Source organism: Hypanus sabinus, chromosome 1 (assembly GCF_030144855.1).
Source record: "Hypanus sabinus isolate sHypSab1 chromosome 1, sHypSab1.hap1, whole genome shotgun sequence".
Classification (NCBI taxonomy): domain Eukaryota; kingdom Metazoa; phylum Chordata; class Chondrichthyes; order Myliobatiformes; family Dasyatidae; genus Hypanus; species Hypanus sabinus.
The window spans coordinates 141,382,901-141,398,888 of record NC_082706.1 but is presented as its reverse complement, the minus strand read 5'-3'; the positions used below and the strand labels follow the sequence as shown (position 1 = coordinate 141,398,888).

Sequence of the window (15,988 nt, the reverse complement as noted above, 5' to 3'; positions counted from 1 at the left end):
TGCAGAGTACTTTGTGAAATATTGTATTTGCCTGGCTTCATGGTTAACTGCTCAGCTGAACTTAACCCTTGGCTTCCTGGGGTAGAGGATTCCTGAGGCCCAACAACAGGCATCATTCTTAGGCCATTATAGGGTTTAAGTTCCAGCCTCCTAGAACCAGAGAAAGTGAAGGAGGTGGGGAAGAACACATTCTTTCACCTTCTCAATCCCCTCATTGTGCAATAACTGCAATGTGTCTTTTCCAGGGAAAGACACAGGATTTGAGATAACAGGTACTGATTGTACTGAAAACAGCTGTTTTTTTTTAAAAACAGTTTGTATATAATCACCTCTTCAGTACCAAGTATGAGCAGTTAAATAATCAAAGCAAAGAGATACACTTTCACCACACCTCCCATTAAAGGAGCAGAGGTCTTGAAGACTAGTGTGAATACTACTAAAATTGGAGGACGCAAGTTTGGCATAAGAGGGGAAAATTTAAAAAAGGAACTGAGGAGCAACTGGAGGGTGGCAAGTATATGGGACTTGCTGCCAGAGGAAGTGGCTGAGGCAGATACAATCATATCATTTCTGGAATGGTGGAGCTTAGAGGGGTTTGGGCCAAATGCAGGAAATTGGGAGTTCATACTGATCAGTATGGACCAGTTGGGCTAAAGGGCCAGCATCTGTGTTTTCTTCTGTTAATCCTTAAGTAGAGACTTTATACTTAGCATAGTGCTGCTCAAGGCTTCAATCCCAACCTCAGTACCGCATAGTGCAGCTTGCACATCTCCTTGTGACCTGGTCCCTCTGGGTGCTCCAGTATCGTCCCAAAGATAAGCGGGTGTGCAGACTCTGCACACTGCCCTCCCAGATGAGGGGACGGATGCTTATGGGGAGAGGTGGGTGAATGCAGTGCCAATCTATCAGTTGTGTTATCTCAGATACCATTAAGTCCCTTCACAGGCAGGACCTGCACATCTCATCAAATGTGCAGAGGCTTGCAATGCCCAGACTTTAACCTGCTCTTGTAGCCTTTAGCAAAACTTTAAACACTCCAGCTTCACAACACTATGATCACTTTGCATTAAGATGGATTTTCTTTATGTTCTAATTACTTACTTTCTTCGGGTACAATATGTTCAATTTATGTTTTTCTTAAGAATGTTGCTTACACGATGCAACATGCCTGTGCTTCTGCTGAAAGTAGTTCTTCATTGTACCTGTGTGTGAATGTACTTGTGCAGATGGAAATAATCTGGCTGGCCCAGCTGAGTTTCTGGTCATGGAGACTCTCAGGATGTTAAAGACATCGATGGATATGGAACAAATGCAAGCAAATAGCTCAGGAAGGCAGCTTGGTTGGTATGGGAAAGTTGGGCTGAATAGACTCTGTACTGAATAACCTGACTCATTGATTATGTTGCATTGAATGTCAAGGGAAGGTGTTTAGACTCTTGTCTTGGTCATTGCCTGGAACTTTTGTGGCCTAAATATTGTCTAGATGCAGGCATGGCTGCTTCATTTACAGTGGGGTTGGGGTAAGGAGCTCTAATCCCACCTTTGAGGATATCTTCAAGAGACGGCATCTCAAGATAGTAGCATTCATCATTAAGGACACTCACCAGCTGGGACATGTTTTTTTCTTATTACTACCATCAGGGAGGAGGTACAGATGCCTGAAGACTCATACTCAACAATTCAGACAAAGCTTCTTCCCCTCTCCCATCAGATTTCTGAATGGACACTACCTCAGTATTCCTCATTTTCTGAAGCACTTTTTAACTTAGTAATTTTTATGTCTTTGCACTGTTGTTTTGCAGTAGCTTTCACATCATCTAAGGCAATGATAGTAAACCTGATTCTGAATGGAAGTGAGTATTGTGTAATCATCAGCCAGCATTCTTACTTGTGAGCTGCCATTGTGAGGTTATCCCATTTAGTATGTTTACAATGCTACACAAACACATTGAGAGTTAGCCTCAGTGTGGAAGCACAACTTTACCTCCACTAGGATGCTACAGTGGGTTCTTCACGCTTGGAGTGTTAGCAAAGACTATCACATCTGACTGATGTGAAGAGGTTAAGCAGATTTGTCCTACGTTGGTTCACCCACTACAGGCCTGGCTGCAGGACCGGCTTGATCAGTGGTGCTGCTACCAAGCTGGTGACTGTACCACACTTGGTGACTGAAGGCCCCAGCCAGAGGACGTTCTCTGCCCTTGCTGCTCTCAGTGCTTCTTCTAAGGTTTGTTCAATATGGAGAGAAACTAATTCATCATTTGAGGGAGGACATTGGGTCGTAATCAGAATTTGAATCAAAGCAATAACAGACAAAGTGTTACAGTTTCTGAGGAAGTTCAGTGCAGACTGTGAGGTGCAAGGTTAAAATGAGGTAGATTGTGAGGACCAGAGCCCATCATATCGCACTGGGGAACAATATTTCTGAGAAGGACCTAGGCTGATGCTAGGTAGCCCACCCAATTTCAGTCTTTCTTTGTTTCAACATCCTGGTAATGGTGCAGAATTGAACCTGGCCAATTCAGAGACGTAAGCATTGGCTACAGTGCTGGTTCTGGAGATACACGTGGATCAGACTAGGGAAGGGCAGCAGGTTTCTTTCCCTGAAAGCTAGAACAGTTTTGCATCTTAAATTCTACACTTTATAACTTGAATCCACAGCCAGTATGAACATCACCTTAACAAATTTATTAGTTTACTTGGAATGGAAATTTCCATGACATAGTTTGCATTGCTGCCATCCAGCCCCTCCCTATTTGCAGTTGTTGTTTCAGCAACTGTGTTTTAATCTGCTTGAGGGCAGCGTTTCCCATAGGTGAACAAGCTGGACACAGTACGGTATTAACACAATTTCTTCCTCAGGGTTTTGCCAACTGTTTGGTCCCCTTGGTAATCCAGAACATAAAAGAGAAACCTCATGTTGATACTGATTGAACAAAATTAACCAAAGCCAGTTATACCATCGAGTTCCAATTCTCTCAGTGTGGAGCAGCTAATATTTAGCAATTAGACATGTTATTGAAACAAAACTGTAATTGTTGGGGGCTATTAATGTTAATAATGATGCACAGTGAACTTCAATTGATCCTGGGAAACTTCATATTTGGCATGATAATACAATGCCTGTTTGATTGTTAATTAGCTTTGCTTACACATTCCCATAAAACCTCCCATTATTCAGCCAAATATTGACTCAAGGACAAATGATACGGAATGAGAGGCAATTCAGCCCATTGTTTGTGTTGCACCTCTTTGAACAAGCAATCTGACATGCCACCACTTAAGTGACTCTAGATAGAATAAACTGTTGTCTCTGGCCACAGAACTAACATTACAAATTGATCCATTCTCTGTGTTCATTGTTACTACAGCAGTGGGATTTAAATTCTAAACAAGTTGGTGCATACAGCCATGCAGCCCAACTGGTCCATGCCTACCAAGATGCCCATCTAAGCTAGTCCCATTTTACCGAGTTTGGCTTATATCCCCCCCAAGCCTTTCCTATCCACATACCTGTCCAAGTGTCTTTTAGATGTTGTTAATGTACCTGCCTCAACCACTTCCTCTGGCAACTAATTTCAAGGGACAGTGAAAACTTTATTTTGCATGCCACCTATACAAATCAAGTTAGTACAAGGTAAAACAATAAAAGAATACAGAATAAAGTGTTACAGAAAAAATTCAGCGCAGGTGACAGCAAGGCGCAAGGCCATAACAATGTAGGCTATGACGTCAAGGACCCATTTTATCATACTAGGTGACTATTCAATAGCTTTATAACAGTGGGATAGCTGTCCTTGAGCCTGGTTGTTGTGCTTTCAAGCTTTTGTAGCTTCTGCTCATTGGGGGAGGCAGCAGCTATGGCTCTACACTGCCCAATATGTATAGAATGCACTGAAAACGGATGAGTGGGTTGAACCGACTCACAGCTGTCAGGAACCTACAGCTCTTGTCCCATGCATTGTTTACTTATTTCTTTCTTATACTACTTGCACGGTTTGCCCACTTTGTGGTGTGGGATTTTTCATGGGTTCCATTACACCTCATTGTCTTGAGGCTGCCTGCAAGAAGGTGGATCACAAGGGTATATATGCTGTATGTGCTTTGTTAAAAAATTTGAACTTTGAGAAAGTGGTTATAAGAGCATGTAAGATCTGGGCTTTATAACAGAGGATGAATTAAAGATAGAAGTATGGTGGGGGGGGGGGGGGGATAGAGACTAAGCCATGGCATTTTCCTTAGCAGAGGGGTCAAAACCCAGTGAATCTGAAGTGATCGAAGGATTTAAAGTCATTAGAGGTGAGACGAGGAACTGTTTTTGCCCTGAGAGTCTGGAACTCACTGCGTGTAAAGGTGAGGCAAGCCTCCCCCACTCCCATGTACACGGCACTGGGACGAGGATTTGAAAGGCCAGGTCTACAGGCTTTCTGACCCAGGGCTACAGGGTGGAGTTAGACTGCAGAGCACCTTTTTGACTACATCAAACATAGAACAGTACGTCACAGGAAGGGGCCCTTCAGCCCACAGTGTTGTGACAACCTTGTTAAGCTGGTAATTAAACACTTATATAAATGAATCCTTTCTGCCTCCCTCCATTCTGCACATTCACGTGCCGATCCAAGACATTACTGACCACCACTGCTACATTTGCCTCCACCATCACTCGTGACATCACATTCCAGGCACCCACCATTCTGCCCCTGCATATCCTCTTTGAATTTACCCCTCTCACTTTAAATGCATGCCTTCTAATATTAGACTAGCATGAAGAGATGAGCCTGACGAGGTGTTCCCTCAGACTTTGTGGGAGGTTAGTGCAGAAATTTCCACATACATCTGACAAAGACAATCTTCATCTTTATTCATTAAATGCATAGTGGAGGCAACTCAGTCTATCTGCAGTGTCCACTGCAGGAACTCATTATGGCTCACTAGCTGCCAGAAAAAGTAGGTACTATAACAATATATTTTTAAAAAAGCACTTGGACAGGTACATGGAATGGAAAGATTTAAAGAGAGATGAGCCAAATGCAGGCAAATGGGACTAACACAAATAGACACCATGGTTGGAATGGACCATTTGGCTAGAAGGGACTTGTGTCTACGCTGTATCAATCTATGACTCATTAAGGCACCTTAAACAGCACCAGCTCTACCAGTTTCAAGGACAGGGGCAACAAAAGCAGAGGGACACCCCACCTGGGTGCTGCCCTCAAAGCCACACACCACCCTGACTCGGAAATGTATTACTGTTTCCTTCTCCATCACTGAGTCAAAATAACAGAACTCCTCCCGGACAGAACTGAGGTATACACACACCTCAAGGGTTGCAGCAATTCGGGAAGGTCTCAGAATCCTCTCCAGTAACCTACCTACCACAGATGTTGGTCTTACCTTGTCTATAGTTATCAGTTCTTTTCCTTTACAGCCCTTCTCAAATAAAGGCTGGACATGAGCGAGCTAGTGCTTTGCTCTTTGGAGCGAAGGGGATGAGAGCTGACTGGATAGAGGTGTACAAGATGATAAGAAGCATTGATGGAGATGCTTTTCCAGAGTTACAATGGCCAGTACAAGCGGCCATTGAAGATTTTGCCAGGTCTTAAGGGCTTAGGTTACAGACAGAACAGGTTTATAAGTAAATGAGGGGTGATATCACAAAGGTGTACAAAATCATGAGGGGGCATAGGCAAGGGAATTCACAGTCTTTTTTCCAGTGTTGAGGAATCAAGAACTATATGACATAGGTTTAGGAGCTTTAATGGAACCAGAGGAGCAAAGTTTTCACCCAGAGCATGGTCAGTATATGAAACAAGCTGACAAAAGTGGTGGCTGAAGTAGGTACAATAACAAGATTTAAGATACCTTGGCAGGTACATAGATAGGGAGGTCAGCCTGTAAAGCCTATTCTACTGAATGAATACATCAAAACATGTGTCACTTCCCAGAAATTGTCAGAGAACCAGCAGTGTGTAATATATACCAGCAGAGGGAGCACCAACACCAATATTCTCCTACTTCAAAGGCAAGAGCACAAAAGGATTTTAGTGAGATGTATTCATTAGTCCCCAGGCTGTCAGACAAATGCATACCCTACCATCACCGAGTTCTCATCACTAGGACTACTGTATTGTTTACCTGTGCATTTTGAAATATATTCTATTTATTTATTAGTGGTCACATTGTGTTTTATGTGCTGTGTGATATATGTATTGTGGGTACAGCATAGACCAGAGGAACATTGCTCCATTTAGTTGTATATCTACCGTTCGATGAAAACAAAATTGAACAAAGGTAGAGAGGTTTAGAGAAGGAATTACAAAACTTAGGTCCTTGGTATCTAAAGACACGGCTCTCAATAACTGAATGATTAAAATCGGTGATGTGCGAGAGGCCAGAATTGAAGGAAGGAGATGCAGGAGGAGATTACTTTCTAGCAAGGCAATCAGTCCGATACCCTCTGCTATTTCCTAGTGGCTCTGTAACTCTGTCAAACATGTCCATCAAACCTCCTCCAATCCCTTTTGGTTCTTTTGCCACTTACCCAGACTAGGGGTAATTTACAGCCTCCATTTCACCTTTCCTCCACACTTGCAGTCCTGAGTGTCTCAACCTGAAACATCGACCATCTCCTTCCCTTCACAGATACCGCCTGAGCAGCTGAGAAACCCTGCTACCAGTTTGTTTTCTTTCTCTTCACTTCCGCATCTGCAGTCTCATATCAACAAGGGATCGGTCGCAACTCAAGTCGGAACAGATGAGTGGTTGCGGGATGAGACATAGGAAGTGGTGTTTCAGTGAATCAAAAGTCAAGAGGGGAGCAGATACTGGAATCTGGAGCTACAATCGAGGCATCAGTGGTGGGGGGATAAATGGACAGTTGATGTCTTGGATGTTGAGTCCAGATGAAAGTCTTGAAATGTCAATTGTCCATTCCCTGTACAGGTGCTACAAGTGAGTTGGCGCGTGGCCAAGTGGTTAAGGCGTTCATCTAGTGATCTGAAGGTCGCTAGTTCGAGCCTTGGCTGAGGCTGCGTGTGTGTTCTTGAGCAAGGCACTTAACCACACATTGCTCTGCGACGACACTGGTGCCAAGCTGTATGGGTCCTAATGCCCTCCCCTTGGAGGGAGACTTGCAGTTTGGGCAACTGCTGGTCTTCCATAAAAAAAAAACATTGCCCAGGCTTGCAAGGTGCAATCCATGGTCCATCGAGACTAACGGAGGCCTACTACTACCGAAAAGCTCACAGGATGACCATCACCACCAAAAACATTCTGGTCTGCTATTGCTTTTTCCTTGTACAACCTTGATGTGATAAAACAATCTGCATGCAAAACAAAGTTATTTTGCTGTGCCTCAGTATATATGACAATAATAAACCTAAAGCACTGAGTTCCTCCAGAACTGTTTGTTGCTCAAAACCATAGTTGTTTGTCTATTATCCACTATTTGAAGCAAACCCCCAGGCAGTGTTTATTTCCACAGATTTCTCCAGAGTAGAACCTTGGACTCTAAACAGGACGTATGCTTGTGAAACCAAATTGCCTCACCTCTGCCATACCAACGTTCTGATTAATGACACACCAGATAAACATCTGTGGACTAATAAGCATGCTATTTTTAAATATCTCAACAGGATAGCACATCAGAGATCACGTAGCAGAGAATACAGAACAGATCATTCAATAAAGAACCTGTTCAATTAGCCCTTCAAAGACGCTCAGCCAAACAAACAATGTGAATGGTTTGACAGAAACACAAGAGATGGAGATGCTGGGTTCTGGAGCAACCTTGAATGGTCAAGCAGCATCTGTTTGGCAGGAGGGAGTAGAAAGGAACTGTCAATGTGTTGGGTTGAGACCCTGAACAAGGAAACTTGCCTTGGGAGATTCTACCTTTGAATCACCACCAGATGGAGCCTTGAAGTCAAAAGTCACCCTTACGGTCGGGCTTCTTTGCTGTCTAGCCACCAAAATGTTTACAGCCCAGTAACAGGCTACTGATTTGTTCTGGTCCTCACCCTGTCATCCAATCTCACCATTCCTGTTTGTTCCCGTTTATTCCCTTGAAATATTTTGGGAGGATGTGCACAAGCTGCTTTTTTCCACCCTCTCTTCACTCACACACACAGACCTGATGGGTGACTGACAGAGATATATGAGATTATGGGAGGTAATAGAATAAATTGTCAAAGTTATTTTTCCCCTGGTTTGTCTATTAACATTGATTTAAGGTGAAAGGTACTAGTTTTAAAGGGGAACTGAAGGAAAGTTTTCCCCACACAGAGTGGTTGATATATGGAGATCGCTGCCAGAAGAAGTAGCAGAACAATTAAAAGACTTTTCGACAGTTACATAGATACAAAAGGTTTATAGCAGTGTTTCCCAACCTTTTCTTTTTTTTAAGCTCAATAACCCTCATAAAGTGCTTCCATACTTGCCAATGCTCCTCAAAGGCACAATTTACTTTCTGGTGCCCCATTGTGTAAAAACATGTCTACCATTTGCTAACATGAGAAAAATGGTTCCACTTTGAATTTTTATCTTTAAATCTATCTTACACAGTATCTGTGCATTGCACAGCAGCTTCAATATCAATGTGATCTTTGAGCTTGATGGCTTCTAGCAAGAGCTGAAATATCTGATCAATTTTTGAGTAAAAGCCTAAGACCCCAAATGTAACAATGTCCAAGCGGTTTCTATTTTTTGTGAGTATGTGGTGTTACGGTACGTCAACAATGAATATAGAATTAAGACAGGTTTTTTATAAACAAGTAAAACATTTTTTTAAACTCAGCTCAACAACAAACGAAAAGTAAACAAATGACTAACTTAACTGGAAGTTAACTGCTATATGGCAACTTTAACAGTTCTTAAAGCGATAAATGCGAACACAGTTCTTGAAAGCGGTAAATGCTAAAGTCCAAATGATTTACGCAGTAAATTAGGAGAGACTTTCCTGAGGTAACAAATTCCTCGACGATGTGACATTACTGCTGATCCCAGATGAAATATGCCTTGCCCAAAGGATTTACGACGAAGGAAATAAAAACGGCTTAAAGAACTGACCTTCCTTGACGGATAACACTGCCCCAACCCTTTCTGCCCTTACACAAGACATGGGTTATCTCAGATGCAGGTTACTAATTCCTTGAACGAGGATTCAATAAGGTCGATCCTGTAGTAAGCCACCGATGACACCACCTTTTCTCGATCCTTCGGGTTTCCCACACTTCCATAAATTCTTCACTCTCTGACTGGATTAAACTGGCAGCATTGTGGCAAAACTGCCGGCAATAACCTTTGAAACTTAAGATAGAAAGTAAAAATCCACTTTTAAACAAAACTGCGTCATGAGACGAATACGCAGGATAACGGAGTCACTGACGAATTAAACAACGAACTGACCTGTGTCACAGCAAGTCTTTCCTGTTTTATACCAGTTGAAACAGGCCATCACATGACCTCTCACTGGCAAGAAAATTACATCATGTGACCTCCCACTGAAGGGAAATTACATCACCCCACCATTACGAGACCATTACATCACTCTCACCAGACACACAATAACATCATGGTCATAAGACAGTCACAAGTTACCCACGGGGTGTGTAACAGTGGTTCACTGTACTGAAGGTTGGAGGATGGAAATGCAAATGAAGTGCTGTTTGGCTCTTCTCCAAACAGTGTAGCCACATACCACAAAACCAACATTTTTGAAAAGCACGTTTGCTTCTTCATCACTCTGAATTTCAATAATTTTGATAATGAATTGCAAAAAGACTTAGAATTTCTTTTTTCATAAATGCCACTAAACCAGCATGGTGATCTGTCATATATGGTGCTCCATCTGTTGCACAAGAAATCGTGATCCTAATTGGAATACTTTTATCCTCAGTGTACGTTTTGAGCTCATATTTGTTTTCTTTTTTTTATAAACAAAAGAGAATCTCTTCATAAACTATTCAATTTTTGATAAACTATACATATGCCATTAGCAATGCCTCGTTGCCGTGCACAGTTGACTCATCCAGTTGTCCAGAAGCATCAGTAGATGTATGCATACGGTATCACAAATTCTGATTTTGTAGCTCTGTGCATAGTTGATACTAAATGTCTTTACTCATTTCATCAATATGACGAGCTGCAGAGTTATTACTCAGAGGAATTGATTTTAAAATACTGGTATCCATTTTGAGAACAGTGGTGAGCAGGCATTACCAATCTTTCACCAACTGTATGAGATTTTCCACACTTTGTTATCATTTTGGAAATGTTATAAAAAGCAATGAGATCACTATCAAGGTCATTTTTAGCTTTCGTGACAAATGACTCAAGTGTACAACTCTTTTCAAAAGCTTCTTTCATCTTCTGGAACTGAGTAATACCATAAGTAGCTTTTTCAGGGTGTCTTACGGAAGTGTTCCTGCAATCTTGATGGTTTCATGGCTTCATTAGACAGTATAGTATTACAAGTAAGACACATGAGTGATCACTGATCTGACAGGAAAGGTATAAAACCATACTCCAGGTGTATAACATTGCATTGACATTTCTGTATTTTCTCGAGTTGAATTGATTTTAATGCTTACATTCTTCATATACGAGTAAAAATCTTTACGTTATGTCTCCATCTATATGTGCAATTTATAGTAATTTATAATAAATAGTGCGTACAGCAGGACTGTCAAAATAACATAGAAATACAGTTGTGTCAGCATGAATTAATCAGTCTGATGTACTGGTGGAAGAAGCTGTCCTGGAGCCTGTTGGTCCTGGCTTTTATACTGTGGTACTGCTTCCTGGATGCCAGTAGCTGGATCAGTTTGTGGTTGGGGTGACTCAGGTCCCCAATGATCCTTCGGGCCCTTTTTACACACCTGTGTTTGTAAATGTCCTGAATAGTGGGAAGTTCACATCTACAAGATGCACTGGGCTGACCGCACCACTCTCTGCAGGGTCCTGCGATTGAGGGAGGTACAGTTCCCATACCAGGCAGTGATGCAGCCAGTCAGGATGCTCTCAAATTGTTCCCCTGTAGAAATTTCTTAGGATTTGGGGGCCCACACTGAACTTCATCAACTGTCTGAGGTGAAGTGCCTTTTTCACCACACAGCTCGTATGTACAGACCACGTGAGATCCTCGGTAATGTTTATGCTGAAGAACTTAAAGCAGTTCATCCTCTCAACCCCAGATCTATTGATGTCAATTGGAGTTAGCCTGTCTCCATTCCTCCTGTAGTCCACAACCATCTTTTTATTTTTGTGACAGAGGAGGATTAGAATTCAAGCCTTCACTGCCTTCAGACTCAGATTGCACCATATGCACTTATCCAACATTAATGGGGCTAAATTAAATAAAAGAATTAAAACAAACTGGGAATGCCTATCAGATGTTGATGATAGCAGTGAGTTGACATGGATGGAACGATGGTGGCTGCATGCAAAGGAACGGCAAGGCAAAGATGAAGATGATCACAACAGCGAAAATTACATTAACGATTCGGATTGGAATTTGAATGTTGGTCATCATTGTGCTGGTGTTCAGCAAACTATCCCGGTTAGCATGATTGACCAATCATACAAGGTCTTATCATCCTCAAAGATGCTTCTTGACAGCTGAGGTCACTTTGAACACCTCAAGAGGAATCTTCATGGTTGGCAGGCACACTAATTAGCTCTTTTTTCACTGCCTGCAGAGCTGCGATTCTTCCTGGGTTCCAGCGCCTTGTACTTGTTTCGAAAGTGCCTGCTCTACTAATATTTGGTCAGGTCTCATACCTCAAGTTCAGATGCTGCTTTCCCCCCACCGCAAGAATGTTGAACGTGCCCCAACTCCCCCTTAGGACACATAGCCCCCTCCCTTGGGGGGCTATCCTGCGCCCATTGGGAATCACTGGTTTAGAGTGATACAAGTCAAATGTGGGCAAACAGGTTTAGCTCAGACAGGCACCTTGGCAAGTATTACTCACAATTTGCTCATATCCCTCTAACCTTCCATATCCATGAAACTTCCTAAATTACATCAGCATGTTCCAGATACCCACCACCCTCTGTGTGAAAAAGCTGGCCCTCAGGTCCCCTTTTAATCTTTCTCCTCGCACCTTAAAGCTATGCCCTCTAATATTTGACATTTCCCTTATGGGAAAAAGACTATTTACACTCCTGATAATTACCCTCGATCAGGTCTCCTCTCAGGCTCTGCTGCTCTAGAGAAAACAATCAGAGGTGTTCATCCTCCTTTTGTAGCTAATACTCTCCAATCCAGGCAACATCCTAGAGAACAACTAATACACCTTCTCCAAAACCTTCAGCATCGCAGTGACCAAAACTGCAAACAATACTCCAAGTGTAGCCTAACTCAAGTTTCATACAACTGCAACATGACCTACCAACTTTTATGCTCACTAATCTGGCCAATCAGTGCAAGAATGCTACACGTCGAGGTAACGGTCCCATGGCCTTATTTACCACCCTTTCCACTGGAGTTATGGACTTGCCCCCAACGATCCGTCTGTACATCAGTGCTGCTAAACGCCCTCTCATTTACTGACGTTCAGAGCGGTCGGCTGCAAGCGAGTAGAAGAATCTAGAGGGAGTTGATGGGAATGTGGTGGGGGGGGAGGGAGGGATGTTCTGGGAGGGGGAATGTGGGGAGAGGTTTCTACCAAGATCCCTTCTCCCTAATCCCCATGCTCTCTCTCTCTCTCAGCCTCCAATGCCCCAGGTAAAGGTCAGGAATCCCTTTTTTCTCCTTCTCTCTCTCAACTCCTCCTCTCAAAGTAGACCTATGATAAGGCCAAACACCACCTAACCAGTCACAGTGTTAAATACTAGCTGTAGTAAGACTCGAGCAAAGGGGTTTGTGGTGGCTTTATCACATTAGACTTCAGGATGGGGAAAACTGGGGGCTGGGGGAACATATAACAGTCAGTTATGGATCAGCAGTGGAAAGGGTGAGCAGCTTCAAGTTCCTGGGTGTCAACATCTCATAAGATAAATCTCAGACCCATTAAGGGAGTTCAGTGAAACCCTCTCTCACTGCTCCCCATGATCTCTGCTGCTCTCTCATCATGAGCTTATCCAGACCCGCTACTAAAACCATGTATCCTTCAGGGGACATGTCTTCACCGCCAGATTTGTTTTCAAGCTTCTTGATTTAGACTCTCTTGCCCTTCGACCAGGATCCCATTAAGGAGCACCAGGCCATTGTCTCCCACACTATTACTGACCTTATTAGCTCTGGGGATCTCCCATCCACTGCCACCAACCTCAGTTCCCACATCTTGTGTTTCTACCTCCTAACCAAGATCCACAAACCCGCTTGTCCAGGTAGACCCATTGTTTCAGCTTATTCCTGCCCCACTGAACCCTTACCTGCATACCTCGACTGTTTTATCCCCACCAGTTCAGTCCCTTCCTACCTACATCCGGGACACCTCACACGCTCTGGATCTTTACAATCATTCCAAGTTCAACTGGCCCCCATCATCTTATTTTCACCATGGATGTCCAGTCCCTACACACCTCCATCCCCCATCAGGAAGGCCTCAAAGCTCTCCGCTTCTTTCTGGCACCAGAATCAACCAGTTCTCCTCCAACACCACTCTCTTCTGTCTAGTGGAACGTGTCCTCACTCCTAATAATTTCCTCTTTCTCTGCTCCCACTTCCTTCAAAAAAAAGTGTAACCATGGCTACTTACCCCCAACTTTTAATTCTATTCATCTTTTTTCCCTCCAGTCCTGCTGAAGGTTCTCAGCCCAAAACATTGACTGCACCCTTTTCCACTGATGTTGCCTGGCCTGCTGAGCTCCTCCAGCATTTCGTGTGTGTTGCTTGGACTACGGATTGCCTCGTTTGTGAAGAAATTTCATGTATTGGAAGTCAGTGACTCTGATTCTTACGGATGCCTCAGATACAAGTTGCTATTGTATTTTTAAGCAGCAAGATTCTGAGAAAGTGTTAGTCACTGTATTATCAGTGCATTTCTTGTGTTTTTGACATATGTGTGCACATACAACCTTCCTTGGTGTGCATTATTATGGTGTACACGGCCTGGGCAGCTGGATCAAGCAGCTGCCTCAACAGGTTATGCATTAACGGGGCCATCACGTGTTCTGCAGAGTTCCAGAGCCCCAGCAGTGTGCAATTCCTGACAGATGTTCAACTGGTTTAGAACTGGACATCTGTGTGCAACGTAATAAAACCAACAATGGCCGCCGGCTGTATGGAGCACAACGTGTAGAAGATTGGAGCAATAAACCCAAGTCTGTCAGAGTGACTCCCCTGGGTCTGTTACCTCTCCCTGCTGTAGAAAGGCCTCGACCGAGAGGGCGTGGAGGTGATTCAAAGGTTATTTATTATCAAAGTATGTATGCAGTTTGCAACTCTGAAATTAGTCTTCTCCAGATAGCTACAAAATAAAGAAACCATGGAAGTCATTCAAAGAAAAATGTCTCAAAAACAGAATGGTAACATGATTATCAATCTCCAAACCCCTACCCCTCGTAAAAAAATTAAAATGCACCAACGAGAAAGAATGGGCGAAAACACAGAATAAAAACCGTAAGACTGAAGAAGTCCACAGTTCAATCCATAAGTGCAAAATCTCAGTAATGTCCTCCGACATCGAAGTGAAAGATACTTTCACTTACTAAACTCAGATGCCTACCCTCCAGCAACAGTGAGCGACAGGGCCTACACAGACTCCTTCTCCGGCAGCAGAAAGACCCATCCTGTCAGCAATCAAAAGAAGGCAGCTGGTGCTGAACCCTGCACACCTTGATGCTTTAATCGGCGAAATGGAATTGATCATCAGCTTGCACCCTATCTCCAAGTTTCTTCACCTGGAGGCGGTTCGAACTCACCTCCTGGAATCCTCTCTGAGACAACAATGTGCCAGCTCACTCAGTTGATTTCCAAACTGTAAATTGCAGGCTCTAACAGTTCAGGAAATGCATTTAAGATGAAAAGCAGATGTAAAAGATGTGACATAAAGTTTTGTGGACTATTTGGAAGATGTCGACTGAAGGAGTGCTGTATGCTGGCACCACCTCGACTGAACCAGAGGACACAGCCTAAGAATAGAAGTCTGTCCCTTTACCACAGAGCTGAAGAGGAATTTCTTTTACCAGAGGGCGGTGAATCTGTGGAATTCATCGTCACAGACGGCTGGGGAGTGCAAATCCACTGTGCTGCTCCAAAGTAACATCGCAGGCGCTACACGGAAATGTCGTGGTTAGCATAATGCTGTTACAACACCAGCAACCTTGGTTCAGTTCCACCACTGTCAGAAAGGAATTTGTACCTTCTCCATGTCCACAAGTGTTTCCTTCAGGTGCTCTGTTTTCCTCCCATATTACAAAGATGTATAGGTTTTTACGTTAATTGGTCACATGCGTGTAATTAGGTGGGGTGGGTTCTTGGGCCTGAAGGGCCTGTCACCAGGCTACATCGCTAAATAAACAAAATATTTAAAGAGGAGGTTGATGGCTGTCACTCCCTCCCCAACTGCACATCAGCCTTCTGTCTCTAAAGGACTTAAATGAACCTAATAGGTTTTTACAACAATCCAGTGATTTCACAGAGGCCATTACTGAGATCACTATCTGAAGATTCCTATTCAGTTCAGACTAATTTCTCCCTTGTCTTGGTAGGATTTGAACTTACTTCTCCAAGTCTTCAATGCCACTGGGCTATTGATCTAGAAACATGGCCACCGGGCTATCTCAGCTAACTAACCTGAGATGCTGTTGCTATGGATTTTCTTCACTGAGTTGTAAAAGTACACATGACAAATGAGTGTTTAATCCAGGAGGAGGAGAAGAGCTGCCATGTTACCTCCTGACCACTAATTTTCAGGCTGCAAAGACACGATACTTCGGCATACAAAGACATTTCTCTTCTGTTTCTCGTTAGTTTCCCACTCTTTTATCTACAGCCTCTGAATGTAGGCAATAAGCTCAGGGACCCATTGATTACCATTGACAA

General features: G+C 43.2%; 1 protein-coding gene across 6 annotated transcripts in view; it reads right to left on the bottom strand.

The window, feature by feature from the left end:
* The window catches only part of LOC132398195 (carbohydrate sulfotransferase 9-like), an 86,795-nt gene that overhangs the window by 16,164 nt on the left and 54,643 nt on the right, over positions 1 to 15,988 (bottom strand). The window contains exon 1 of one of the 6 annotated variants that reach the window (XM_059977311.1): positions 9,067 to 9,395. The exons of 4 other annotated variants lie outside the window; for them this stretch is intronic. In XM_059977311.1, coding sequence (XP_059833294.1) covers positions 9,067 to 9,118 — 52 coding nt within the window. In that variant the 5' untranslated portion in view covers positions 9,119 to 9,395. Of the gene's footprint in view, positions 1 to 9,066; positions 9,396 to 15,988 lie in introns of those variants that run through there. One more of the 6 variants, XM_059977315.1, reaches the window with a different exon arrangement.